At 45.2% G+C, this 25764-nt stretch overlaps 5 protein-coding genes across 15 annotated transcripts in view; 3 read left to right on the top strand and 2 right to left on the bottom strand.

Moving 5' to 3' along the window:
• The first annotated feature begins 455 nt into the window (after positions 1 to 455).
• On the top strand, positions 456 to 6592 carry Tudor-sn (staphylococcal nuclease domain-containing protein 1). The gene is made up of 9 exons (XM_077408690.1): positions 456 to 1015; positions 1382 to 1497; positions 1655 to 1797; positions 1882 to 2376; positions 2502 to 2979; positions 3080 to 3710; positions 3785 to 4234; positions 4313 to 4519; positions 4812 to 6592. Exons 1-9 carry the CDS (start codon positions 965 to 967, stop codon positions 4917 to 4919), a joined length of 2679 nt encoding a protein of 892 aa, XP_077264816.1. The 5' UTR covers positions 456 to 964; the 3' UTR covers positions 4920 to 6592.
• Positions 6593 to 6739: 147 nt separating this feature from the next.
• On the bottom strand, positions 6740 to 8815 carry LOC143899082 (methylosome protein WDR77). Its single transcript, XM_077409063.1, has 5 exons — positions 8106 to 8815; positions 7687 to 8020; positions 7441 to 7613; positions 7151 to 7343; positions 6740 to 7033 (listed from the first exon to the last, which is right to left on the bottom strand). The coding sequence occupies exons 1-5, from the start codon at positions 8218 to 8220 to the stop codon at positions 6841 to 6843; spliced, it is 1008 nt and encodes a 335-aa protein (XP_077265189.1). The 5' UTR covers positions 8221 to 8815; the 3' UTR covers positions 6740 to 6840.
• A 383-nt stretch (positions 8816 to 9198) lies between these two features.
• Positions 9199 to 13983, top strand: Vap33 (VAMP-associated protein 33kDa). Its single transcript, XM_077409110.1, has 6 exons — positions 9199 to 9374; positions 11527 to 11682; positions 11841 to 11950; positions 12081 to 12266; positions 12343 to 12444; positions 12683 to 13983. The coding sequence occupies exons 1-6, from the start codon at positions 9302 to 9304 to the stop codon at positions 12848 to 12850; spliced, it is 795 nt and encodes a 264-aa protein (XP_077265236.1). The 5' UTR covers positions 9199 to 9301; the 3' UTR covers positions 12851 to 13983.
• Positions 13984 to 17670: 3687 nt separating this feature from the next.
• The window catches only part of Glut1 (Glucose transporter 1), a 37719-nt gene continuing 29625 nt past the window's right edge, over positions 17671 to 25764 (top strand). For 10 of the 11 annotated variants that reach the window (XM_077408637.1, XM_077408609.1, XM_077408629.1 and 7 more), the window contains exon 1: positions 24198 to 24337. The gene's annotated coding sequence lies outside the window, so the exon portion shown is untranslated. Of the gene's footprint in view, positions 18688 to 24197; positions 24338 to 25764 lie in introns of those variants that run through there. The other variant, XM_077408601.1, reaches the window with a different exon arrangement.
• Positions 24337 to 25764, bottom strand: part of LOC143899154 (uncharacterized) — a 146122-nt gene continuing 144694 nt past the window's right edge. Inside the window, exon 3 of the mRNA XM_077409173.1 lies at positions 24337 to 24480. Within this exon, the coding sequence (XP_077265299.1) occupies positions 24376 to 24480 (105 nt within the window). The 3' untranslated portion in view covers positions 24337 to 24375. The remainder of the gene's footprint in view (positions 24481 to 25764) is intronic.

The raw sequence follows: 25764 nt of genomic DNA, 5'->3' as shown, positions 1-25764 counted from the left end.
AGAGTGTATTCACTTGAACTTTTCATATCGATGAATGATGAGATAATAAAGTGACTATCTTATTCAAATATTGATCGTTTGTCGGTCTTCGGTATTACTCTGAAGTAAACATTAAATTTTAATACATAAATTTAATAAATTCAAACATAAGTTTGGAGTAGATTCCAGTGAAAATATTGATCTCGCTGATTCAAAACTTCATTAATTAAAAACCTAAAATAAAAATTAATTATATAGATATAATTATGTCATATTAACATCTAAATTCTAGAAAACATATATCGATACATTTTGGGACGATAATCCGTGTCTAGACCCAGCTTGACCTCGCGGAATGAGTGTGCTCTTTCCCGAGGGCACCCTCCATTCGCATCATCTGCACTTGGAAGTGCACGGTGCACGCGCGGGGCTTCGACCGGGAAAAGTAGGGAGAGGAGAGGATTACCGACGGTGGGCAGGTGCAAAGACTGCAAATAAGGTGCCAAAACGAACGGATCTCCCGGCACGATTTCTCGGACAGGCCGCCGGCCGTTCTCGTGCGCGCCGCGCCAGCTCGAAGAGACGGAGCATAGAGTGCGACACCGTGTCGCGCGGCGTGTTGTCGCGTGTTGCCACATCACCACCGAGCCCAAGCGAATTTCGAAGCGTGATCGGCAGCCACCTCGTCAGAGCTGGTCAAAGCCGCGATATACGTGGAAAGGAAGGACGTGGACGTGACCGCGTGAGGGCCGTGGGCCGCCGCCTGTCTCTCTCTCTCTCTCTGCACCGCGTTCGCCAGGCAACATGACGACTCGTCACCACTGAGCCCGCAGCCCGCCTCGCGTGAGAGACTCACTCCTTTTTTCTCCCCGCGAGGAGCGACAAATCGCGGAGTCACGAGCGCAGCTGCTACCGACTCCTCGAGAGCGTACCGACTTGTCGATCGCGCACCGATTTTCCCGTCCGAGGGCTGTCGCGCGGCATCATGAGCGCACCCCAGGCACCAGTGAAACTGCGGAACGGGGTGGTGAAGCAGGTGAGAAGATCCCGTCTCTCGCACGGCGCGATACATTCGTCGCTATTTTGCGCCGCGTCGACACGAGGTTGATCCCCTGCCCGCCGCCCGCCCAGCTGGCGGGAACTACGCCGTGGAACATATGGCCGTGCGGCCTGGAGCGTCGTCGCCGCAGCGGCCGGCCATGTGCTTCCCAGCATCCTTTAGATATTTGTCGCGTTAATGAGAACGTTCTTACCGCCGTCTCGCCTTTTAATTTGTCCCTCGTTGAGCGACGAAAGTTCTATGAAAGATATCAGCAATTGCATAATTGATATTCCAATATGAGATGCGATACAATGCTGGACACTTTAAGTTTACTCACGCTGTAAAATTTTAATCCTAAAGGTGACGTCGGGAGATACCGTTGTCATCCGTGGACAGCCTATGGGCGGTCCTCCACCTGAAGTAACAATCGCTCTATGCAACATTACTGCTCCAAAATTGGAACGTTGGAAAGGAAGGTACGTAGAATTGTATATTCGTGTTATACGAAACTGTTGCTTATAAGATTTTTTTCTTAATTACTTAATAATTTTTGAGAAGTGTGACAACAGATTTATACAAGTTTGCGAGCAATAATTTAATTGCAAAGTCGAATAATAATTTACGCACTTGTAGCATGGATGAGAGCAAAGATGAACCGTACGCTTGGGAAGCAAGGGAGTTCCTACGCCGAAAGTTGATTGGTCAAGACGTCACTTTTGCTACTGAAAAGTCTGTCAATACTGCCAGAACGTATGGAACCGTCTGGTTAGGAAAAGGTATTTGTCGTTCGCGGACAGCCCCGTGCGTTCTGCTAGAATCTGAAAACTGAATTCTCATGTTTAATTGCGATTGTCGTGCAGACAGGAATGGCGAGAACGTGATCGAAACTTTGGTGTCTGAGGGTCTGGTGAACGTTAAGAAGGATAACCGCAATCCTACGGTCGAGCAGCAACGATTGATCGAACTGGAGAACATCGCGAAAGTCGCGAAGAAAGGGAAATGGTCGGATTCGCCGGCCTCCGAGCACATAAGGGACGTCAAATGGACTGTCGATGATCCCCGAAAGTTGGTTGAGAAATTCGGCAAGAAACCGATTAAGGCGGTGATCGAGTTTGTCTTCGACGGCTCCACCGTGAAGGCTTTCCTCTTACCTGATTTCTACAATATAACGCTGATGATCTCGGGCGTTCGCTGTCCTGGCTGGCCGAATGGACGTCGCGAGAATTCCGTCGGCGATCCTTATGCGGATGAGGCTAGATATTTCGTGGAATCGCGACTCTTGCATAGGGACGTCGAAATAGTGTTGGAGTCGGTCAACAATAATAACTTCATTGGCAGCATTATTCACCCTAAGGGTAAGTTCGTTAAACGGCGCGTTAAACATTTGGCGATCGAGTGTTTATATACGCTAAATTATGTATAATGAACGTTCGAAATAATTGAATTTAATTATGTTCAATGTTTTTCTCGTTTGCAATAGGAAACATCGCCGAAATTCTGCTGAGCGAGGGTTTCGCGAAATGCCAGGATTGGTCGATCAGCAACAGTAGAGCCGGCGCGGAGAAGCTGTACCTCGCCGAGAAGGTGGCGAAGGAGGCGCGTTTGCGCCTGTGGAAAGACTACAAACCGTCCGGACCGCAGATCGAATTTACCGGCACTGTCGTGGAAATTGTCAACGCGGACGCGCTCATTATCCGAACGCAGAACGGGGAAAACAAGAAAGTATTTCTGAGCAGTATTCGACCGCCTACCCGTGAGAAGAAAAATATCGAGGACAGCAACAATACGTCTCGAAAAGATTTCAGACCTCTCTACGATATACCGTGGATGCTGGAGGCGCGAGAATTTTTGCGCGAGAAATTCATCAGGAAGAACGTAAAAGTGGTGGTCGATTATACGCAGCCGGCTAGGGATAATTTTCCGGAGAAGCTATGCTGCACCGTGACCTGCGGCAAAACGTAAGTGTAAATCGATCTCCGTAACGTCTGTTCGCTTTTTAATAATTTCCACTAAAGAATTATCAATGTTCGATAATATTTTATCTTATCATGCCAACAGAAATATCGCAGAGGCACTAGTCGGCCGAGGTCTCGCGCGAGTGATCAAGTACAGGCAGAACGACGATCAGCGTTCCTCTCATTACAATCTCTTGCAAGTGGCCGAGAGCAAAGCGGAAAAATCGCAGCACGGGCTGCACGCGAAGAAAGACGTTCCAGTTCGCAGAATAGTGGATCTCTCGAACGATCCGTCGAAGGCAAAAGCGTTCTTGACGTCGCTCAAACGAGCGCAGGGAATCAGAGCGGTCGTCGAGTTCGTGACGAGCGGTTCGCGACTGAAACTCTACCTTCCTAAGGAAGATTACGTTATCACGTTCGTGCTGGCTGGAATAAGAACTCCGCGTTGTCAGAGAACGTTGCCCGGCGGTGGAGTGGTGAAAGCCGACGAATACGGCGAGAAAGCTCTCGCCTTCACTAAGGAGCACTGTTTCCAACGAGACGTGGAGATCAAGATCGAGAATACGGAGACGAAATTGAGCGGTTTCATTGGCTGGCTGACGGTAAACGATGTCAATATGTCTGTCGCTCTGGTCGAAGAAGGTCTGGCTGAGGTTGTGAATTTCCCGGACTCTGGAGAACTCACGAGAACACTTAAAGCCGCGGAGGAACGTGCAAAAACAAAAAAGCTAAATGTAAATAAATGTGCTTAAAATTACTGAATAATATATTTTATTAAAGAAACTTATAAATATGACTTGCGTTGTAGATCTGGAAGAATCGCGTGGAAGTACCAGTGGAGACCGACAAGATCGTGGACGAGAAGGAAGGGCAGGAGCGGAAGATCGATTACCAAAAGGTTGTGATTGCCGCGGTTACCGACGATCTTCATTACTACGCCCAGTTCGTCGATCAGGGCACCTTGTTGGAGAATATGCTTCTGCAATTACGCCAGGAGTTGGCTGCCAATCCGCCGCTTCCTGGCGCCTACAAGCCGACCAGGGGGGATCTGGCGGTCGCGAAATTCAGCGGTGACGATCAGTGGTATCGCGTGAAGACGGAGAAGGTTTCCGGTACCAATGTCAGTGTGTTCTACATCGATTACGGCAACAGGGAGACTCTTAACGTTACGCGAGTCGCCGATCTGCCCGCGCGTTTCGCGACCGACAAGCCGTACGCCCACGAATACGCGCTTGCGTGCGTGACCCTCCCGAGCGACGTAAGTGACAACTCATTTTGTCTGAAAATAAATCAACGAACAAACATCTCGAAGCATTTGTCGATGATATTTTTGCAGACGGATGACAAGAGAGCGGCGGTTGACGCGTTTAAGGAAGAAGTATTGGATAAAATTCTGCTCTTAAATGTCGAATACAAATTAAGCAATAACGTAACTGCCGCAACACTGGTGCATCCCAATACAAACGAAGATATCGGAAAGGGTCTCATTTTCGACGGATTCTTGCACGTTCAAAAGCATCGAGACAGGAGACTCACTAAATTGGTTAGTCTCTACCGTAATCATCTCCCGCGATCAAATTTCTTCTATTTTATTGAAACGTGGATTCTCAAACCCATTTTTATCACCTTTTATCACTGTCATCTTATACTTCTTCGCTCACAACCTTTAATTTTCCAATCAACCTTTTGTAAAACCGAGACGTACGTTATAGGATGAAGGTTGATGCCAATAGGTTGACCTCCATCTGCCGAATCGATCGTTTTCACGCGAAGTCACGCATCATTCCTGCAATAAAGTTTATTATATTTAACATGCGTGTGTTAATTATTTGCAGCTCGAGGAATACAAGAAAGCCGAGGAGGACGCAAAGCACAATCATCGCAATATCTGGATGTACGGGGACGTAAGGCCGGAAGACGATGACAAGGAATTCGGGTTGTAATTCGTATAAATGCTCAATAATGTGGGATATTGATAAGCATTGTCAATCTGGGGGAAAAGAAAAGACAGATCGTGTTATATAAAAAAAAATCACGTAATAAGCAACAAAATATACGATTCTAACGATTCTATGTATGCTACATAGGTAAAAAATAACAATGATGAATGTCGATATGAGAGTTACATGTCTCAATGCAATTATATATCTCAATATATAAAAAAGATAATTGTACATAACGATTTTAATAATTTCTGTAATGCAGCGAACAAAGTGCGCATGTAGATGGTCCTTGAACGGGACTATGCAGCGATTGGCATCACATGTATTCTCATCGACATGAGCATTCGTTATTAATTCGGTGCCGCAAATACAAATTGTTTGAAAACCTGACGTTTTCAATCCGGTACGAAATCTTCAATGTGCAATTCAACACGTTAGATACATTCAATCACGTTAGATACATTAATCGCTATTCCTATGCATAAACAGTAATCATGTTTAACTCGTGTGTACGCGTTAGTCTTTTCAAGTTTTTATATGCAAGGATTGATCAGGTAGCCGTAGAATTTATAACCGCAGATTTAATCTGACGCTGTTAAACCGCGATACGAAAAATTCATATCAACAGAATAGTATTTTTAATTAAAACGACATTGGCTTGTTTGAAAAATAGATTTTTCAACTTATTAAAGTGGCACGTGTGCGCGCACGCGCGCGCGCGTGCACGAATTCAGCTTAATATAAATGGGGGATATAAGGAGTAATAATAATGTGAAGGAAGATACCGTAAAATTTATACTGTCTTTCTTGCCAGCTCTTTCCAGATAAATTTCACGTTATTCATGTACGTTATATGCATAAACGAGTTTGATATTAATGTACTTACAACAAATTATTTATGCACAGTTGTCCTACAAATCAGTCCTACAAATTGCAGTACAACAAATTAAAATTTAAATGTTCATAAAATATATTTACGATAAACAAATGTTATCTACTGTGTGTTCGGGAGAAGTAACTCGCAATTTTATGTGGTACAAAGAATAGAGGTAGTTTCTGTGCACTACAGAAACAAGCTTTTATGTTTATTTTTTATCAGAATTATTATGCATATATACTATATTATAGCGTACTTTTAATTTATATCACCTTTAACACCACGCTGGGAATAATTTTCTAATTTAATTTTTTAGACACTTTGTGATGATAAACTTTTATTTGCGATATTTTATTCGCGCTATCACGTTATCGCGTTATCACGTTATCATTGACTTTACTTTGTAAATAAAATCCTGTTGGATGTTTGATATACCGTACACACTGTAGGATCAGAAAAAGGAAAAGAAAGGCTTGTTTTTAAATTATGTTAAGAGTATTACGATTCTTTTAAAGATCCACAAGATATACAGAACTTTCCGTTATTGATGTACTTGACTCCTTTACATTACCGTTATACGTAGCGATAATACTTTATATTTCGAATATTTTTCTCTTTCTGTGTGCAATAAAATAGAATTTGTTGAATAAACACAGAGTATCGTAATTATGTCGTAGAAATGTCTGAAGCAATGATCAAGAATAAATGCAAGAGGAATGTTGTCCAATATGTTAAACTAAAATTTGTCGCACCTTGCGTCGCTGTTTCAACAATGAAGATATGTTTTGAAAATTCAGTGCACGTTTCTTGTGAATCTTTACCTTAAATTAACATCCATTTCTCCCTAAGTTGCGACCAGTGTTTCGTCGTTGATACGTAACGAACAGTTTTCAATACCTTGAGGTGAGGCGAATGTTCATTATATTGAGAGGTGTTATTTCAATTAAATAAATTGCATATTTTATTATAAAGTAAAAAATCATTTTAGTATAAAAAAAAATTTCAATATATTATTCGAATTGTCATCCTTAGAAAACTATATGTTCAATCAGCTATATTTACTATATGTTTAATCACATTTCCGTCCCAAGAACACGAGTATAAATCGTCTTTACACCATGCGAGTCCTCGTACAAAATCGCAATGTCTATTATCTTCGAATAGTTGCAGCATTTCTCTATGGGCATCAAATATTTTTACCGATGTGCTATCGGAGCAGCACGCTAATTGTTCTTTCCTAGAAAATAGATAAGTTATCGTAAATTTATTATCGTCAAGAGTATACTTGGGTAAGCAATATCTTGTACGAACTGTTGTACAATCAAGTAAATTGATATTTCCGATAAATTCTCACCTTTCTGGATTTGGATTGAACAACAACTTGTGTACACTTCTGTCACATTCGACTGATTCGTACAATGGAGTTTCCGTTTGTCTGATGTCAATTAATACAATGCTACCATTATTTGTACCTATTGCTATGAGGTGATCCAAATTAGTATTCCAAGATACCGCCGACAAGGAACAATTCTTCTTCTTGAAGATACCTTAAAAAAAAAATGAAGAAAATATTGAAAAAACGTAACAAATTTGAAACAAGGATATAAGATAAAATTAAAGAAAAAAAAATGTAAATAAACGTACACGTCGCCGGTTTGGCTCGTCTAATGTCCCATAGTAACGATTCGCTATCGAAAGATACGGATACAAATGTAGAATTACACGTGGGCTTTACGTCTGTACCAGTGATGATATCTGTATGCGCAAAGCTGTAGGAGTAACTAGCGATCAAGTCCTCCGCGTCCCAGATTTTTAAGCTGTAACAAGCACAAGATTAATAATCTCTTCGCCCTGGCCCGCAACGCGTCGTACGTTTTAGAATCATCTCACCAACAATCCATTCCTCCCGTGACGATGTTTCTTCGATTGGAAAACACGGACACCGTCAGGACGCTGTTGTCATGCTGGCAGGCATATTCGAGATTTTGAAACTGGGTCCCCTCGTCCATCTCACCTATCTGATAGATCTGCACAGCTCCGCTGTCCTCCACGCTGACAAATTTGCTCTTACTCAGATAAACGGCGTCCACGATGCCGCTGTCCGTTCGTTGGGTCATGGCTGCGGCACGGTTCCGCGAAAAATCCGAGATATCCTTGTAATACCAGACGGTGCCGTTCCAGTAGAGGTCGACCATGTTGGTGCCTCCGAGAAGAGCATTGTGTTCTGCAACGGAGATCGGTCACGTACTTTAGTCACGCGATGGAAACGAGGGAGCAGGGAGCCGAGCCGCGGAGCCACGTTTCTTTACCGTCGTAAATCGAGAGAAACTGCAGCTGCTTGGTGTCGACGGGCGATCGATTTTCTACGAACAACATATTCCTGAAAACATCCCCGTTTAAATTTGGCATGACTGGAGCGTCCATCGCGAACTGGCCCGCTCGTCAGATTACAAGGATAACAACGGCAAAAGGATCAGTTCTGCGACGATTTCCTTCGCTCCACCACGCTTCAAGTGTCGGAGCACTCGGAGCTCGGAGCATCGATTCTCTGAGAGCGGCCGGCGAGGTTAGGGACGCGCGTACCCACGATACGCGCGCATCAGCGGCAACAGTTCTGTTCTGCGCGTGCTCGTTAGAATGCAGGCTTGAGGGGGAGGGAGGGGGGACAATGACTATGACTGACTATGACAATGACAAGAGTAACGAATGCCGCGAAAGCGCGGGCGGAGAAAAAAACGATAGGCACGGACGGAATAAATTTATGCGGGACATTGGGTAAAAAATCGGCAAGTGAGGATTTGAGGAACGCGTCGGCGAAGACGGAACGAGTTATCTCGGACACGCATTTTCTCCGGCCTCGCTTTAGAGCGAGAAAGAAGGGGGGAGGGGGAAAAGACAGATGATCGAAAGAGATAAGAGATAAATAAATACACAGGTTTGTTTCCAACGGCTGAACGTTCTACGCTTATCAGGGTGCAGAAGGTGTCGGCGGAAAGCGACGAGCGCGCAGGTGCGGGTGGAAAAGCGAACGCACCGCGTTATCGGCCGCGGCCGGCGCGCAGCGGTGCGGTGGCGTGACGTACGCGGCTCCTCCGCTCCTCTACACCTCGCACCTCGCGCCCACAGAGTTTTCCCCGTCGCGGCGCATGCGCGTCGTCGGCCAGCCGCGATGCGAATCGCGATCAGTCCAACGGAATCTCGGTGAGGACACGGCCACACGGCACGGGACGGGACGACACGACGTTGTACACGGCCGACGCGGGGATACGCGACGAGCTAGAGCACCAGGCGACTTGTCAATACGCGGGGCCCAACGCGTCGTCGACCACCCGTTGGCGCTTCAGCAGACGGCGGAGGCGGCGGAGGCGGAGGAGGAGGAGGCGGAGGCGGCGGTGAAGAAGAAGAAGAAGAAGAAGAAGAAGCGGCGGAGAGACGGAGGTGGTGGAGGACAGCAACAAAGCCGTGACTCGTTCGTCGGGAAGTCCGTCTTGGCTCGCCAGGCAGGATGTCGTCGAAGCCCGCCGAAAAGCCCGAGCAGGTTTTACTTATCGAGCCGCAGAACGAGCTGCGATTCAGGGGTACGCTGAAACCGAGATTTCAAGGAGTCGCGTCCTCCACCCGCGCGCTCGTGTACTTATACGCATTACGCATCCTTTTATTAGTTTCAACACGTGCCTCTCTTCGTCGCGAGCGAGGCGAGCGCGAACGCGTCGCCCGTCGCATCTTTCGCGACGAGGAGCTCGGCACGTCGGAGCCTACGTCGTCAAGATGACGTAAGGCCGCGACTCGTCTCGCTCGCTCGCTCGCTCGCCGCGGTGGCCACGGCGGACGCTGCGTAATCGTCGCGTCGCGTCGTGCCGCACGCAGCGAGGAGACCGAGCTCCGAGGTGTCGCGGCCGTGCGCCTCGACGAGCGTGTGCGACGTCGCTAACCCCGCACCTAACCCCATCCGTCCCGTCCGTATGTCAATCCGCTGTCATCCGCCACGGCCACAAGGGCCGAGCGAGATACATAGATCGGTCCCGATCTCCTTCCGCGTCTCGACGAGGAGGAGAAATCCTCCGTCGGGGAACTCGCCCTCGTCGGGACGAGGGAATCGAAAGCGAGCAGGTGACGAGAGACGGTCGAATGGCTCTCGCGCCCTCTCTGGCCGCTCCCGGCTCCCGAGCCGTTATTTTCCCTTCGACACGACGGAAAAGCGAGCGAGATCGGTCGATCGTTTCCCGGTCTTTTAGCGAGAACGCGATCGGGGTGCCCATCGATCGCTCCGCGCGACGGCGACGCGACGGTCCGCCGTTACCTTCGGTTGCCCACCGATCGCTAATCGCCGATACGAGGAAAAGCCATTTATTGAATTTATATACCGCTGCTCCACTTTAGCCGCCGCTATACGCGCTACGCGCCAGTAATCCATAAGAGCCTCGTTTATTTATGCGACAGGAGGCCGGCGGTAGATCGCCAATTCCGAGTAACGCCGCGCGAATTTTTTGCGATCCTCTCTCGCTTTTCCTCTCTCTCTCTCTCTCTTTCCCTCTCTCGCGGAATCGAAGGCCCGGCTCCTCGGATTTCCTTCGTTGAAACTTGGGAGGGGGAACGTTGAACTCTGGTCTCTCCCCCGCGTGTCCACCTACGCGCGCATCGTCCCCCGGCGTTCCTTACGGAATTTCACGTAATGGAACGAATACTTTGCAGATTTGCCAACTCGCGGCACGTCCACGCGGGCGCGTGGAGTCTCATTTAAGTATATAACGCCTCGAACGTGGCGATCGCTCGTTCTTGCCGATTGTCGCGGAAATGAGGCTCATTAATTATGCTGAAATCGAGTAATGTCCTTCGACTATGACCGGTGTCGCGTGCGTGTCGTACGTATTGCTAGATAGAAGGAGAGAGAGAGAGAGAGACAAACACTCGAGCGCCGATTCAACGACGGACGATTCGCGATCCGCGAGCTCGACGTTTTCGTCATCGGGATTGAGAACACTCGAAAGCCAAAAACAATCCGTAATCGTGCCTCCCAGCTGATTATATTCTTCCTACTCCTCCCTCGCGTTATTCCATATATTTTTCCTGCTATCTATATGTAACAAATTTTCATTGTGTTTATATCTTGTACTTTACGACGTGACAGCAATAATTCTGCTGTAATAAGGAATGTAATTATAATTAGCGACGGTTGATCGCTATAGTTAATTACTGTGCGAATTTATTTGTCGTTTTACATATTTCTCTCGCGAGAGGAGTTTGAACGTTATCTAATAAAACGATGACTAATAACTGAATGACTAGCAACTAAAGGATGATCGATGATCCGATCTTCTTCTAAGAAACGTGAATCTACCCGAAGTAATTTTACTTCGTGCGACAATCTCCTTAGAATATAAGAAAAAAAGGTTTTATTAATTATATAGTAACTGATTATTATATATATATATATATATATATATATATATATATATATATAGTAGCTCGTGAAAAAGTATAACATTGTGTCAAATAGCTTGCATAGTCACTGGTTAATATTCATTTTCCTTGTACTTTGTATCTGTATTCTTCCAGAATGCTCTTTGTTTTTTACTATTTGTTCTTGATCCTCGCGATTTCTATTTTATTAATAATTGTAAAAAGAAATAAATGTAGATGCTTGCTCGACACTAAATTCACGCGTGAATAACCATTTTATCTTTGTACATTGTTGCAAGTGATTTATTTTATCGTTTACTTTTGTTGCAGGCCCTTTTACAGGAGGCCCAGTCACGTCATATATAAAATTAATTAATCCAACGAATAAGAAGGTATATTTTAAGATAAAGACTACTGCCCCAAAGAGATACTGTGTACGTCCAAACTCTGGAGCTCTCAAGCCAAAGGATGTCACTGAAATAGCAGGTTGGTCTACAATGTCTCTACATCGTGGAAATTGAATTATAAATTTTATTTCTTACAGTTATTGAAATTCTATGATTCTCGTAGATGATATTGTTATTTATATTCGTAAAATTTAGGAAAAATCTGTTCTTTTATAGTTGAATATCGTTTTATTACAGTATGCTTACAACCGTATGATTTTGATCCGTCGGAGAAAAATAAACACAAATTTATGGTGCAAACTGTGGTAGCACCGGATGACGATGACGATGAATATCCAGTTGATGTGGTAAGAGAGTGTGACACTATATTGAAATTAATATTAATATATATCGATAAGTCAAACGCTTATTATTTCATTTGTTCTCTTCAATTTTAAAATTAAATAATGATCAATTATGAACATTGTTTTTTTTTAGTGGAAGGACATAAATCCTGATCAATTAATGGACTCTAAACTGAAATGCGTCTTTGAAAATCCCGTAACTAGTACCACTACTAGTACGGCTAAAACGACTGCAACTTCCACAACAGCTAAGGCAGACTCTAATGCGACTAACGGAAAGAACAAACCTGTTGGCGATTCGGTCAAATCGTCGCCTAAGGTAAGCGTATTAAGCGTATCGTTGTAGATCGACGATAATCATTTGTTACATCTCCAAACAATGTGATTCTCCTCAGGTTCTTGGTGAAGCAGAAGAGAAACTATTAAAAGCTGCGCAAGAGGTTAATCAGCTTAGGGTAGAGGAAAGCACGCTTAGGCAGGAAAATCTTCAACTTAGGGTGAGTATTGGTATATCGACTGTTGTTGTATTTAGACTTTTTACGATAGTTCTATTATTGCATTTTGAATTTGTATTAGCTAAATTTAAAAGGTACTAATTTGACGATCTTGTCATTTCATATATTCTACGAATGACTTGATATAAATAATTGGCATTAAATTTAATTCAAAAAACATTACAACGTCAAAAGTTGCGAGAAATCTATCAATAACACGAACATATATATTTGCCTGCAGGAAGATTTAATGAAGTGGCGAAACGCGGCACTGGGCAATGATGGTAACCTTGCAGCAGCCAGAGGACTAACCTCGCAGAGCAATAGCCAGTTATCTCCGACATCGACTAGTATTCTCATCGCCGTTGCCATGGTTATAGTCGGCTACTTGCTGGGAAAACTAATCTGAACAGCCTTTATCTTACCGCATACCTCAGTGTACCCCCCACCGCGCCCCCAAGTTTTTTTAGCCTGTCTTCTGCCGTCATATGCCATCGTTCGATCGCAGACACACAGACTCCAAACGTTGCGTTACTCGAATGTTCATAATAAATGCTATAAACACGAATGGTAGTGGTCTACATTAATAGAATTGCTCGTTACGGGTGTGTGCTTAATCTGATAAGATGCTTGGTTTAAAATTTATTTTATTTTATTTATTTCTCGTCTTTTCTAAGAATATGAATTTAATTAGAAGACGCTAAGTAACGCTCCGGTTTATGTTTGTCATGTTACATTCTCATTTTTGTGCTTTGTAAAGGGATTTTCGCTGTATAACTCGCGCCCTGTCCTGAAATAGCGTTGGACAATATGTATCCGCGAATAACGAGTAATAATTTCATGTTTATAAATACATATTTAAAGTAATTATTCGTCATTCGCATTGTTCAACGCCTTTGAAATCTTGTTCGCTATTGGAAATATAAGTTACCAATTACTGATTGTTATCGCACTCTTTCTCGAAATATCTTTGTACACCACTTATTCGCAATAGGCCGAACCGTACTGATGCAAAAGATCACACACGTACGAGTGAGGGTGCTATTGCTGTCATATAGCATCTTTCTCTACGTAATATAACTCTTACGCCACATAAATAATATTGTACAATCGGAGGCAGAAATAGTGTCCAGTTGCTGGTGTATCGTATGAGAACGGCTGTTGCCCACGTTCGCTCGATTTGCGCTGCTTCGGTGCATCCGCGCCGGGCGCCGTTCTCGTTCCCCATTGTACATATTGTGTCCATTTGAAAAAAATATATAATACACATAGTCGGGGTCGGAGGGGAAGAAGAGGGCTTAGAGGCGGGGCTGGCTGATGAGTAGTGGTATATATGATCCAACAATTGGTTGTGCTGGTAGTTGTATTCCGCCAGCGTTGGTATATTAAGTGAAAAAGATAAAGAGAGAGAGAGAGAGAGAGAAAGCGAAGGAAGAGTTATATAAGATGCATTGAACTTACTTGACGCTTCAGTGTACTTTTTATTTCTTTATGTTTGTCTTACGAAAATAACGAATAAAAATATGTCTCGGATATCACAAATACCGAAGGGTTTTGAATTATGCACCTCTCTGCTGAATTGTAACGCGATAATTATATACATGGGCATGATACTTGTCGAGGAGTCCGAAGCGAACGAATCGTTCGAACGAGTTTCACGAGCTGACGGGCTGACCGCAGGTTGTCACGTTAAAGTACTATTGTTGAGCACGTAATACTTATCTCACACAGATATAGAGATATTTATGTAACTGTGCCTTAGGACTAGAGGCAATATAGCGTAAACACGATTTCAACCTTACTAGCTTCCTCCGTCGCACCGAGTTTTTTTACACCGACCCACTCGGCAATCTTTTTAGCGAGCTACGAATTCCCGTGTGTGTCTCGCGGCTTTGTATAATATATACGATAAGGATGTAAAGAATACGTTTACGTTCTGCCGTTGAATTAGACGCGTACTGTATAAATGCATTTTTGCCGCGCGCGACGACGCGTATATTTTATTTCGGTATGGAACTTCCATCGCTGTACGTACGAGTTTCTGATTCGGAGGCGGTATTCGGACTTCTCTTCAATAGCGTTATTTTCCGAGGCATTTCTGTAAAACGTTTCGGTTTCGGCACGCGAGAAGGACTCAGCGGCTCCTACAGCGAGAAAACAGCGATCTTAAATCTTGAATCCAGAATCGTGTAAAGTCGAGCTCTATCTATCTCTCCCTACATATATATTTTACATGTATACCCCGTGTATTAATTATGGAGTTCGTTAATTCGAACCTGATCTGTGTCGCGTCTTTGTAAAACAGAATATATATGTGCATATATACACATATACCATATATATGTATATATATGTATGTTATGTATATGCATGTATGTATATTCGTGCCTAAAAGAGGGCAAATGCACGTTTTTCATCTCGTGCGTTTTAACTGCACCAGAGGTACTTTCCATATTCCGTAGAAAAAAGAAGAAGCGACGCAACTAGTATGCACCATGCATAAACATCCCTTAGATACTACTACGTTAGTGAGATTTTATTACAGATATACCAAGAATTTGTTGTATATGATCTATATGCGATTGTTATACGTATAATTATATATATATATATATATATATATATATATATATCATTACCGAGTTTTTGCGGTTTTGCTTCATGCGTGACCACGTCGTCACGTGCGATTAATCTATTAACAGCGATTTCGTTAACACTCGTGTTTGAATAAAAGTATTCTATTAAAGAATGTACCATGCAGACTTCTGATGTTTCGATACCACAGCGAACAATTGTACATACGTGCGTTCGCATAATCCCTTCGATCACGCGTCGACGGAATTGACGACTTCCAATCTAAAACCTGAATCTAAATTCATAAATTATTATCGTTAACATTTTATTTAACATTTTTTTATTTTACATTTTTTTTATTCACCAGGAAGTTAAATATAGAAAAGTTGCAGAATCGCAGTGCAATATCATGTTTCACGATAAGTTCTCTCGAGAATACGGTCTTGTGTGCTCGAGAATAAGAAAGTATGACGCACATTCGCGGCGGAGAACGTGCCGTTTCGATAATATTTCGCAGACATATGATACATTTACGAATAGAATTAATTATAAGTCATCTTAAGTGCTTTCCATATTCCATATATTAAATTCCAAACATTATTCCATATATTTATGTAATAATATCCTATGACTCTCTCATACCGACCATCTGAATAATAGCTTGAATCCGAAGTGCTCGATTAGAATAGATTAACATTAGATCAGAAATATTGATTCCTGGATATCAAGTTTCAATTGGATATTAGTTTTAATAGCACTAACGTTAACAGTTTTAACATTAATTATTTCTTCGGACGGGATTACATAAACGTCAGTGGACTGAACGGAGAAAAAGACGTTACGTGGATAACAGGGTAAAACGCCGGGGGATCGTGACGAGACGATTCGAGCAAGCACCCTCGTGACGCGAGACAGTTTCCAAAAGGGGTAGCATCCCTGGAAAGAGAGCGCGTAGGTAGATCCAAAGTGGAGTAGGTCAACTCATAACCAGACCGCAATCTACGTATGTCTCCCTACGCGTCTATATTTTCGGTCACGTCGGAAGGTCGTGTCCACTGTCCACCCATTGCGGTAAGAACGTCAAAGCATAAGACCTCTAAATGTCGGAGAGAGAGAGAGAGAGAGACGCAGGGGTGAGTGCGGCTTTTTTATACCCGTTTTCCGTTCGATATTTACGTCATCGGTATAAGATCAAATCTTCCGCTTTACATGAAAAGCTTCATCCTCGTCCTCGTTAGGCCGTAGGCTGTTGCTCGCGTTCCGTCAGAGATTTTTGGTAATAGCATGCCCCGGGATAAGTCACGTTAAATATAGCGGGCACATAGAGGGAAACGAGGTTTAGATAAGGATCGCGCCATGCCAACTTGTGATTTAGTGCCGAACGTGGAGCTTTGGCCCCTTTACCATGTTACCAGCGGAGAGATTAGAGACTTTTTGCGGTAGCGTTTCTTCGATACGGTAAATATTAACGTCTACGTTTTGAGTCTCGTATACGGTGAGAGCCACGAGAGACCACTTGAACGCCGAGCTTCACCGACTTTTAGCTGCAGAGCGTCGTGAAAGAAAACAGCAATAATCTATATGAGTTTTAGAAATCGCCAAGTTTCCGCGGGAGTATCTAAGTAATCCTGTCGTGGGGTTTCGTGGCTAATCGTCAGTAGCCGAACATATACTGTAGGAGCGTTCACCGTGCAAATCGAAGGGCACGCAGGGCTCCCCTTGAGGCCCCGAAGACCGTCGGTACTCCCTAATCAACAAGCGAGGAGAATTAACGGCGGTCATCGAAATTCTATGCGCCGCGACGCGTTTCCACGACACCCTTGTGGGTCCCCCTACCTCCTTCCGACTCCGGGATCGGGTCACTCGGTGACCAATGATGCTCGGTACCGAGAGACGTTCGGCTGCGAACTAAAGTCGGGCACGACGCGACTTCCTCGATCACGCCGTGCGGATAAATCGGGATACGGGAAGGGGAAGGAGAGGAGGCACAACGGTGGTGGCGGTGGTGGCGGTGGTGGCGGCGGCGGCGGAGCGACGGATGCAGCGCAGAGCAGCCTGATCAGGGTGGCGGCGGCAGTAGCGGCTGGCTATTGATTTCAAGGGCTTCCTTAGCCCCCCGCCTTGCCGCTGAGTGCCCGACGGCTTCAGGTCGCCCCGAAGGGCTCGCGGTGCCCGCGACTAAAACCGTTCTCGCCTCTCCTCGCGCGGGACAACTCGGGGAAATGTCTTTGGACGCCAAGGAAAGTCATCGTTGAGCCAACGTGCGAACGTGCGAAAATTCGGCGCGACGGTCCGCGAGCCGCGAGAACGCTCGCCTTTAGTCGATTCGACGCGAAATCAATAATCTTCAGTCGCGAATTTGCTATTTGAGGATTTCGTGACGGAGAAAGAGAGAGCGGGAGAGGAAGAGAGGGAGAAAAAGAGAGAGAGAGAGAGAGATTGATCGTCGAAAGAGACCGTGCGGGATTCAGAACGATGTCGGAGGAATGTTCTTTCAGGGTTGTCGAGTAGAATGATATCGCGCGGGTGCGGCACACTCGAGGAAGGGTTAAGAGATAAGGTCGCGCGAGAGGGGGCTGCGCCCGACCACCCCCGAGCGGCGGGCGGCCCCGCTCGCGTTACGGCACTGCGCGAGTCGGGCCGAGCACAGACGCGGATTGCGGGGTGAGCCGTCGCTCGCCATACGTCGAACAGGGTGCCCCGTGTTGGGGCGTCTCCTGGCATCAGCGGGCATCGGTGTCGTGCAGTCGATCGGGGGACGAGCACCGTCTTCTGCGAGTCCCCGTGCGTGTAATCGCCGCAAGGTTGGGAGAGAAAGAGAGAGAGAAAGGGAAAGAGAGAGAGAGAGATAGAGATAGAGAGAGAGACAGAGAGAGAAAGAGAGAGAGAGAGAGAGAGAGAAAGAGAAAGGAAGAAAGAGAGAGAGAGAGAGAGAGAGAGTGATCGGGGGCGAGAGAGAGAAAGAGAGAAAAAGGGCGAGAGGGAAAGAGCGACGAAAGAGTGCGTGCGTCCTGTGCGTTCGTTCGGCCTTTTTTCCTCTTTTTTTTCCTTTCGCGGCCACCCCGTCGCACGCATACGGCGCGATCGAGCGCCAGCAAGTATCAGCAGTATCAGCAAGCAACACGCGAAACGGGGCGCACGCCGAGGGGCGCGACGACGATGACACTGCGACGATGTTACTCGGGGTGGTAGCGCGACCACGGTGGTGTCATAGCGTGGTGGTCATTGTTGCGTGGGCCAGCAGCAACAGCAGGAGTAGTGCGGTCGTCGGCGTCGTCGTCGTCGGGGGTGCACGCGATCGCACGGGCGAGGAGGAGATGGTGCCCTCCGCGGATTGCACGGAGGTGAGAAGTGATTCGTCGTTATCATCGTCATCGTCGTCGTCGTCGTTGCCGTCATCGCCAGTTCGCGCTAACGCTGAAGCCGCTCGTGGTGCGGCCGCCACCGCCGCCGCCGCCGCCACCATCATCGTCGCGTTCTCCGCGTACAACGTCGTCGTAACTGCCACCGTTGCCGCCGTCGCCGCCGCCGCCGCCGCCGTCACCGCCGCCGTCATCGTCGTGGATGCCGTCGCCAGTCCTGCCACTGCCACTACTGCCGTTCCCGACGCGAGCATGTTCGTCGTCCGCGCTGCCAACGAGGCTTCCACCGCGACGGTCTAACCCCGTGAGGGTGAGTGCGATCATTCCCGACCTGTCTGTCCGGGTCTCGCCTTCCACGTCCTTTCTTTTAGCGATAAATATATATGAATCCGCCCCCCTGTGAGTTCTACATCGAGTAACGGGACACCGTTACTCCTCTTGTTTATTTTCGACGATGATGGAGAACGGAGCAAACGACGGGGGTGCGAGGAAATCGGAAAAAGAACTCGAGCAGCGTAGAGACTGAAGCGAGAGGAGAAACAAAAAGGAAGAAGGACGAGAGAGGAGGGCAGCGAGAGCGCGAGAGGGTGGAATTTCTTCGTTCGCTGTTTTTCTTCGATCTCCTTCTTCCTTCCTTTTCATAATTTTTTTTCCTCTTTTCGCCCCAGCTCGCTCGCTCGCGTCACGATCGTCGTGCCCCGGCGGCGAGTCCCTCCACATAACTTTCGTCAATCGATAATACAAGACGTCCGCAACGTCGTGCGGCGCGCTCGCAAGATCGGCCTAGGAGAACGACGGAGATTTGTGCCTTCGTGCTCCCGTGCGAGTAACGTGAGCGACGGGAGTTTGCCAGTCGTCGAAGGGAAATGCGCGAGGGGCGAGGGGTTGCTGCCGCGACCCTACCCTCGTTCGAGCGCGTTCGAGTCGACTCGAGCGAGCGAGCCATCGAGGGTTGCGTTCGACTCGCGAACGGGCGGACGGACGGACGGACGGACGAACGAACGAACGAACGACGAGCACGAACGCTCGTTACCCTCGCTACCCTTCCCGTACACGACGGCACACGTCTTGCTCTTTCTTTCCCTTTTCCGCTTTTTTCTCCCCTGAAATTTGTCGATCCCGAATTCGTAGCGGCGATCTTTCGTACAATCCATCCGATTTTAACGTTCTCTCCGCGCGATTAGAGGCTCCCGCGAGAGTGAAAATCACGTTTGTTATGTAAAACGTGTTACTTGCTTGCACAAAGTCCCGTAAGCATAATTTATAAACCGTTTCAAAATGTGCACAAATAAATAACTGTGTGTCCATCGATCAATTTGAATTTTATTCTAACAGAATTAGGAGGCTCGGCTGCAAAGACAATTGCCAAGGAAAATTCGATTCTAAATTTTTCGAAGGATCTATCCCTATTATTCGATGCACACGCACCGCAAAATGACTGGAGGTTTCCTCGCGGGGAGCACGTCCTGTGGAATAAACGTCGACGATCGCGTTACCCGGAGTCCGGACACGATGCGTCCTACCGCCAACGTTGCAGCAGTGCCGAGGAACTCCACCCGGCGCGGCGCGTCGCAACGCCGAGGTTGGGGCTCTACACCGCGCTCGAATTCGCGCTCGAAGCCCCGAATCGCGTTCTCCTCGATCGCGTGACTCCCACCGATGTTGCTTAATGAGATTCGGGAATGTACGAAGAAATCTCGGAATTTCGCGGCGCTCGCCGTGGTGCCCCAGGTGCGAGGATTCATTTTTAACCCGGCGGCTCGGCAACCCGTTAGTTCCCGGCTAATGATCGTATCAGAGAGCGTTCTTATTTCATGGACGGATCTATAGAACGTCCTAGAATTGGCAGACAATCGATATATAAGCACTGACTCTTGGTCGGAGTTAATTTTTCCTTAGCAAAAAATGTCGAGAGAGAGAGAGAGAGAGAGAGAGAAAGGTCATCGCTTTTCAACGTTCTAGATATCGACATTTCGATGTCACGTAGTTGCACAAATCAGGATTCTGTCAAAATAAAAAAAAAGAATCCATCCTAACTGGAACGACGAATGAGTAAATTTCGCGAGAAATAACGCTACGCATTCGCTGCTTTTATAGTCGGAGTCAATTTTTCCTTAGCAAAACTGTAGAGAGGTCATCGCTTTCAACGTTCTAAATTTCGACATTTCGATATCACGTAATCGCAAATTAGAGGATTCTGCTAAAATAAAAAAAATCCATCCTAGCTTGAACGACGAAGAATAAATTTCGCGTGGAATAACGCTACGGATTCGTTTTTCGCTGATTTTGGGAGCATTATCGCACGAACGTTAATATTTCAGTTTCCAAGCTATTATCCGTTAAAGAAAAGCCTCGTAGAATAATTCATCTCGGAAACGCTTGTCAATTTTTCAAGGCACTCATGAAAGTATTTGACCGCTCGAAAAGAGGCGTATTCACTCCGCAAGTATCTCCCGAGATATATGGCCGCTCATATACGCTTTAAAAAATGCATAACAACTCCTTGCTCGGTTATCCTTCCGCCGGGGGTTTCCCGAAAATTATTAATTTAGGGTACCGCGAAGAGTTCTCATTCTTTATTTTATTTGCGGTACGTGCCACCGTTCCGTTACTTCAGCTTCGGAAAAACCTCCCGACCGACACGTCAGCGTGAAGAATCTTCCTCGCGCATCTGCGACACGCTTTCCCGGGCGTATATCCTCGTATAATGGGGCGAAACAAAATGATAATATCTAAGAGGCATACCGAATAAGCTATATAATGAGACGCGAGACGTTAATCTCGTTAGTCATGTCAGCGGTTCCGGCTTTCGCGGCGCTCGAGATGGGTCGCACTGGAATACCGTAACAATCCGGGCTTTCGTTCGTCGATACGAGATTACCGCGGTGCGTCTATAGATGCACATGCATCTTCACCAACGACGCCTAATGCACCGAACAGAGTAGGACAAATCTTGACGATAGTATCGAATGAAGACCGCTCTTTCTGATTCGAGGGAGGAAATGCGCTTTTGAGATGCGCGATGCAACTCGTTATATTTTCGGACAAAATTATTGCAGCGGGATTGATTAATACTTGTCGCGTGTGGTTTGCGCATTAGGGGAGCCGCGGCAGAAACGGCAGGAGCGAAAGAGCTATTCTGCAAGAATTGCCTCGAGAAGGAGATTGATCCTTCGCCCGACTTTCTTGTCTAAACGAGAACCACTTCCTGCATTCTGTTCACATAACGTGCATAATAAAAATTATATATTTATAACAAAAGATAGGCTGTCTCCTACCCCTCTTTCAAAATTCTATTATTTTTTAAGTGTTAATATTTCGTGTGGACGTTACGAAAGAGAGGGAGAGAGAGGAATAACGTTTTATTATTATTAAAACTGTAATTAAAAAAGATAGGATCGCGTTATACTCTTGCTTGATCTGTAGCTGGACGTGTTTATGAATTAAAATTCGTGATATTTACTTCATACGAGCGAACAGCACACACACACACACACACAGTTACCGAGTCCTTATTACAACCGGTAAGGTACGACGTATGTAATAAATCGGTGCAGTCGACATTTTTCTCGGGCGAGATGTGTATTAGGAGCAGTAAAGAGAAGAGCGCATGAATAGGACGAAGACACGAAATTGGCACCGGGTCGTGCTGGTCGTGCATGCGGAGTGTCGCGGGAATGAAAAGTTTGGGCTTTGGGGATGATCGAGGGGATAAACCGAGGGGCAAGTAGGTCGCGGGTACGCGTTCGTCAAATGCGGAGGACTATATACCTCCGTCGCGTCTCGCGCCGCGTCGTGAACTTTGCGAATCCGCGGCTAAAACTTGTCGGCTGGCGTCGCGGCCGAAGATGCATCGCGAGAGTCTCCCGCATCAGCGACATCGACACGCCGGCGTTTCACTCCGGGGCACCTTCTTTCTTCTTTCCCTGCTGCATTCGCATCCAAGTATAAATTCTGTTCCCTTGTAACATCGCGTCTCTTCTCGAGGTGATCACATTGCAGACATTTCTCGCCGTCTTCGCGGTAACGAGCGGTTATTAAATTTCATGGAAGCTTGCGATTATGAGAGGGGGCGGCGTGACACTCTTTTTTTTTCTTTTTACAAGCCGCACGCTGCATCCAATGCGGATGAATTATAACACTCGTGACATTTACGAGGCACGCTCGGAATGAGGTTTGTTAAGGTCATTACGGTATAAGTGCCGATCTGGGTTGTAGCCGTCAGTCGGAGCGTGAGCAAAGGACTTTATTTTAAACTGTTCGCGCGCGTTGTCGGAAAGCTTTTTTTCTTCACAGTGTCCAAAAACCAATAAAGGACGTACCATTTTGGTCAGTTTAAAGTAGATTATTCCTTAATAGATAAAACTAGTTAATTAAAGGTGTAAAGAACCTTTCACGAGTTAAATTCACGATGCTTAGATAAACTGTAAAAGCTTATTTGTAATCTAATTTCAAACAATCTTTAGTGCAATTTAATTTCAGATTTATTCACTAAGATACTTAAGGCTAAAGTTCAAGTAGTTGTGAGATTAATAACGGTCTTCCTAAAAAAATTTATCCCTAATTTGTTCCAAGTATTTTTTCCTAAGATACTGGTTTTAAAAATTGCTTCAGTGATTCATTGTTCTTAGCAGGATAAGGAAATATTCTTACTTTTATAATAATTTACTTTAAACGCTAATTTTTATCTACTTTTCTGATATAATAAAAAAAAGTAAAAATTCTTCTCTTAATTTTAACATAACATAATAAATCTTACGCCAATACATCTAGATTTCCACGCGAAGTCCGTAGAAGCGAAGCTAATTTATGCAGTAATACCGTCTATATATATAACTGATGACCAGAGACAGGGCACATGAAAAATCAACATTACGGCGCGTGCATAATGATGCACATTATACGGGCCGTTTATAAAACGCGCAGCGAAATTCTCACAGTGTATTCAAGCAAGACTCGAAAAGACGAATGGAAGTTCTCGTCAACATACGTCGAAAAAAGGCTTAATCAAATGGAGTTCAGGAATCACATTGAAAATTAATTCGCGAAAAATGCTCGATTCAAAATATTTGATTAAATCAGTTCAGCAATCACACTGAAAACTAATTTATGATTAATTATAACATGTCAGAAATATTTTGAAATGGAATCGATTTGATCAAACGGAAGCTTGTGCTTTTGCGGAGAAAAAAGACTTTCAAAGAATTTACTTCACGTGCATTTTTTTTAACACTTTGCAGTCCGAAAAAAATCAGTATCATAAGTATTCTATTTTTACGTTATCATTAGCTGACATAATAATTAACTTCTTTGGTTGGAGATATATATATATTCTGTTTCAAATATTAAAAAAATATATATTTAATTACTATAATCGTTAACTGCTTAAAAAACTATCACATATCGTACCGAATTGACCTAGGATAATAAATAAACGATGTAGAAAATCGGCTGCACGATTGTTTTCCGAACACCCAGTATTTTCGCGCGTTTCTATACTACGCGTTTGAACTTCAATTACAACTGCGAAATATCGCGGAAACTGCGAAAGAGAGAGATCCGTTAGGTTTAGCGCGCGCAAACCTTGACGCAAAACGACGGTGGGAGACGATAGCGCGAAAGGAGGACAAGCTGTGCGCGACTGCTAGTCGAACGAAGATAAAAGCAAAGTGACTGCACGTGACCCGATGGTAGGAGAAACCGAGACGGGAACCAGGAGGAGGGACAAAGAGAGAAATTCGAATAAATTTCCAGTTCGGAGTCGCGTCGCGTCAACGAGCGACAACGAGCTTTTCAGTTTCGCGCAGCAACTCCCGCTCGATGTACTTGCAGCTCGATCCCGCGTGCGCGACGTAAAGTGTATAGCTTACCATCTCGTAAACGCGCGTCGTCGTCGGTACCGCCGGACATTTTCCATGTTCTCGCTAGGATGCGAATAAACGACGAGTCCGATACGACAGGTGAGAGCGTCTTGTTTGTAGATCATCATAACAGAAACCTACTGTGCGACCTGTGCGACTGTGCGTGTGCGCCAATGTCGTAAACAGGTTTTCTGATCGGTGCAGGATGCTGTCGGAATTTTCGCGACCAAGTAGATTTTTTCCTGAAACAGAATTTTCATCACGTATAGGCTGCGTTCGGAAACGTCATCCGGGTATACACAGGTATACTCCTTTCTCCTTCTAACTCGCTGAGATAGAAAGAGAAGGGAGTATACCTCGTGTGCACTCGGGTGACGTATCCGAACGCAGCCTAGTTTCAATACAATACGGTTCGATATTACGTATGCAATATGATCGCTTGCATTACTTTGAATTAGGCAACAGTGTTGATAAGACGAACGTGTGTTGCGTAGGTCCTATATATTATACTTATCAGAAAAAGAATACGTTGTTTACAACGTTTGAAAAAATATCGTTACATCGTTTACATGTACGAGTAGCATATATTTGTTTCGCGACTTTTACGTATTAATAAATAGTGATAAAAATCAATATTTCGAATCGATTCTTTATCTTAATCGTAAAATTCTGTTACGCGGTGACATGTACTTCAAGTAGCGACGTGATGAAGACGTGTCATAAAGTATTCACATCATCTTTCATGATGCCGGCTATTTTTACACATTTGCTCTGTTATCGGGACGATTATATCGCGCAGCTAATTGAATCTTAACGCCGGAAATAAGTAATTAATTACATAAGCAATAAAAGAGAGAGAAAGAACACACCAGAGTATTTGTGTCATTCCGCGCCACTAATTAAATCGTGTTTATCGTTTTCCCTTGTTCTCCGTGAAATCGCTTGATTACGCCCGGGGAAGCTTTATACGGTTAAATAAACTTTGATCAGTGAGTGATAATCGTATGCGATTTTCTATCGTGGGAAATTTGTCACACAACGGACGCGTTTTTTTAAACAACCAATGCGTATTGTTCATTATTCATTTACATACTGGACATTACTAGAAACGGAATTAAAAAAAAAAAAAAATACTTTAACAGGAGGATATATTACCGCGTGCACCAATTCTATATTCTTCAGAAATTTCGTTGTCCCGCTCGACCGATTCGATTATTCATGGTTGTGTTAAAGCTTAAAGCGACGGTTCGGTACAATATTCATGGGCGAGGACGAGAGAGATGCAATCCAACCAAGTCGAACCCCGACGCATTCCGAAGCCTCGACTTGACACCGCGGCGATAAGGTCATATCGAAATTCGTGCATGTCTGGTCTACGTCATTAGTTGTCTAATCTCTAGCCCAACACTTTTATCGCGGCGGAATTCACGTAGTGACGATCTCCAATTCAAATCAATCTTTTGGGGATTTAAAATTTGCGATACGCAGGTATATTGGCATAAATGATTCTGTAAGATCTGACGAAG

The sequence above is a fragment of the Temnothorax americanus genome, unplaced genomic scaffold (genome assembly GCF_048541705.1).
Source record: "Temnothorax americanus isolate GAGA-0224 unplaced genomic scaffold, ASM4854170v1 Scaffold10, whole genome shotgun sequence".
NCBI classification, from domain to species: Eukaryota; Metazoa; Arthropoda; class Insecta; order Hymenoptera; family Formicidae; genus Temnothorax; species Temnothorax americanus.
This window is presented reverse-complemented; position numbering and strand designations above follow the sequence as displayed.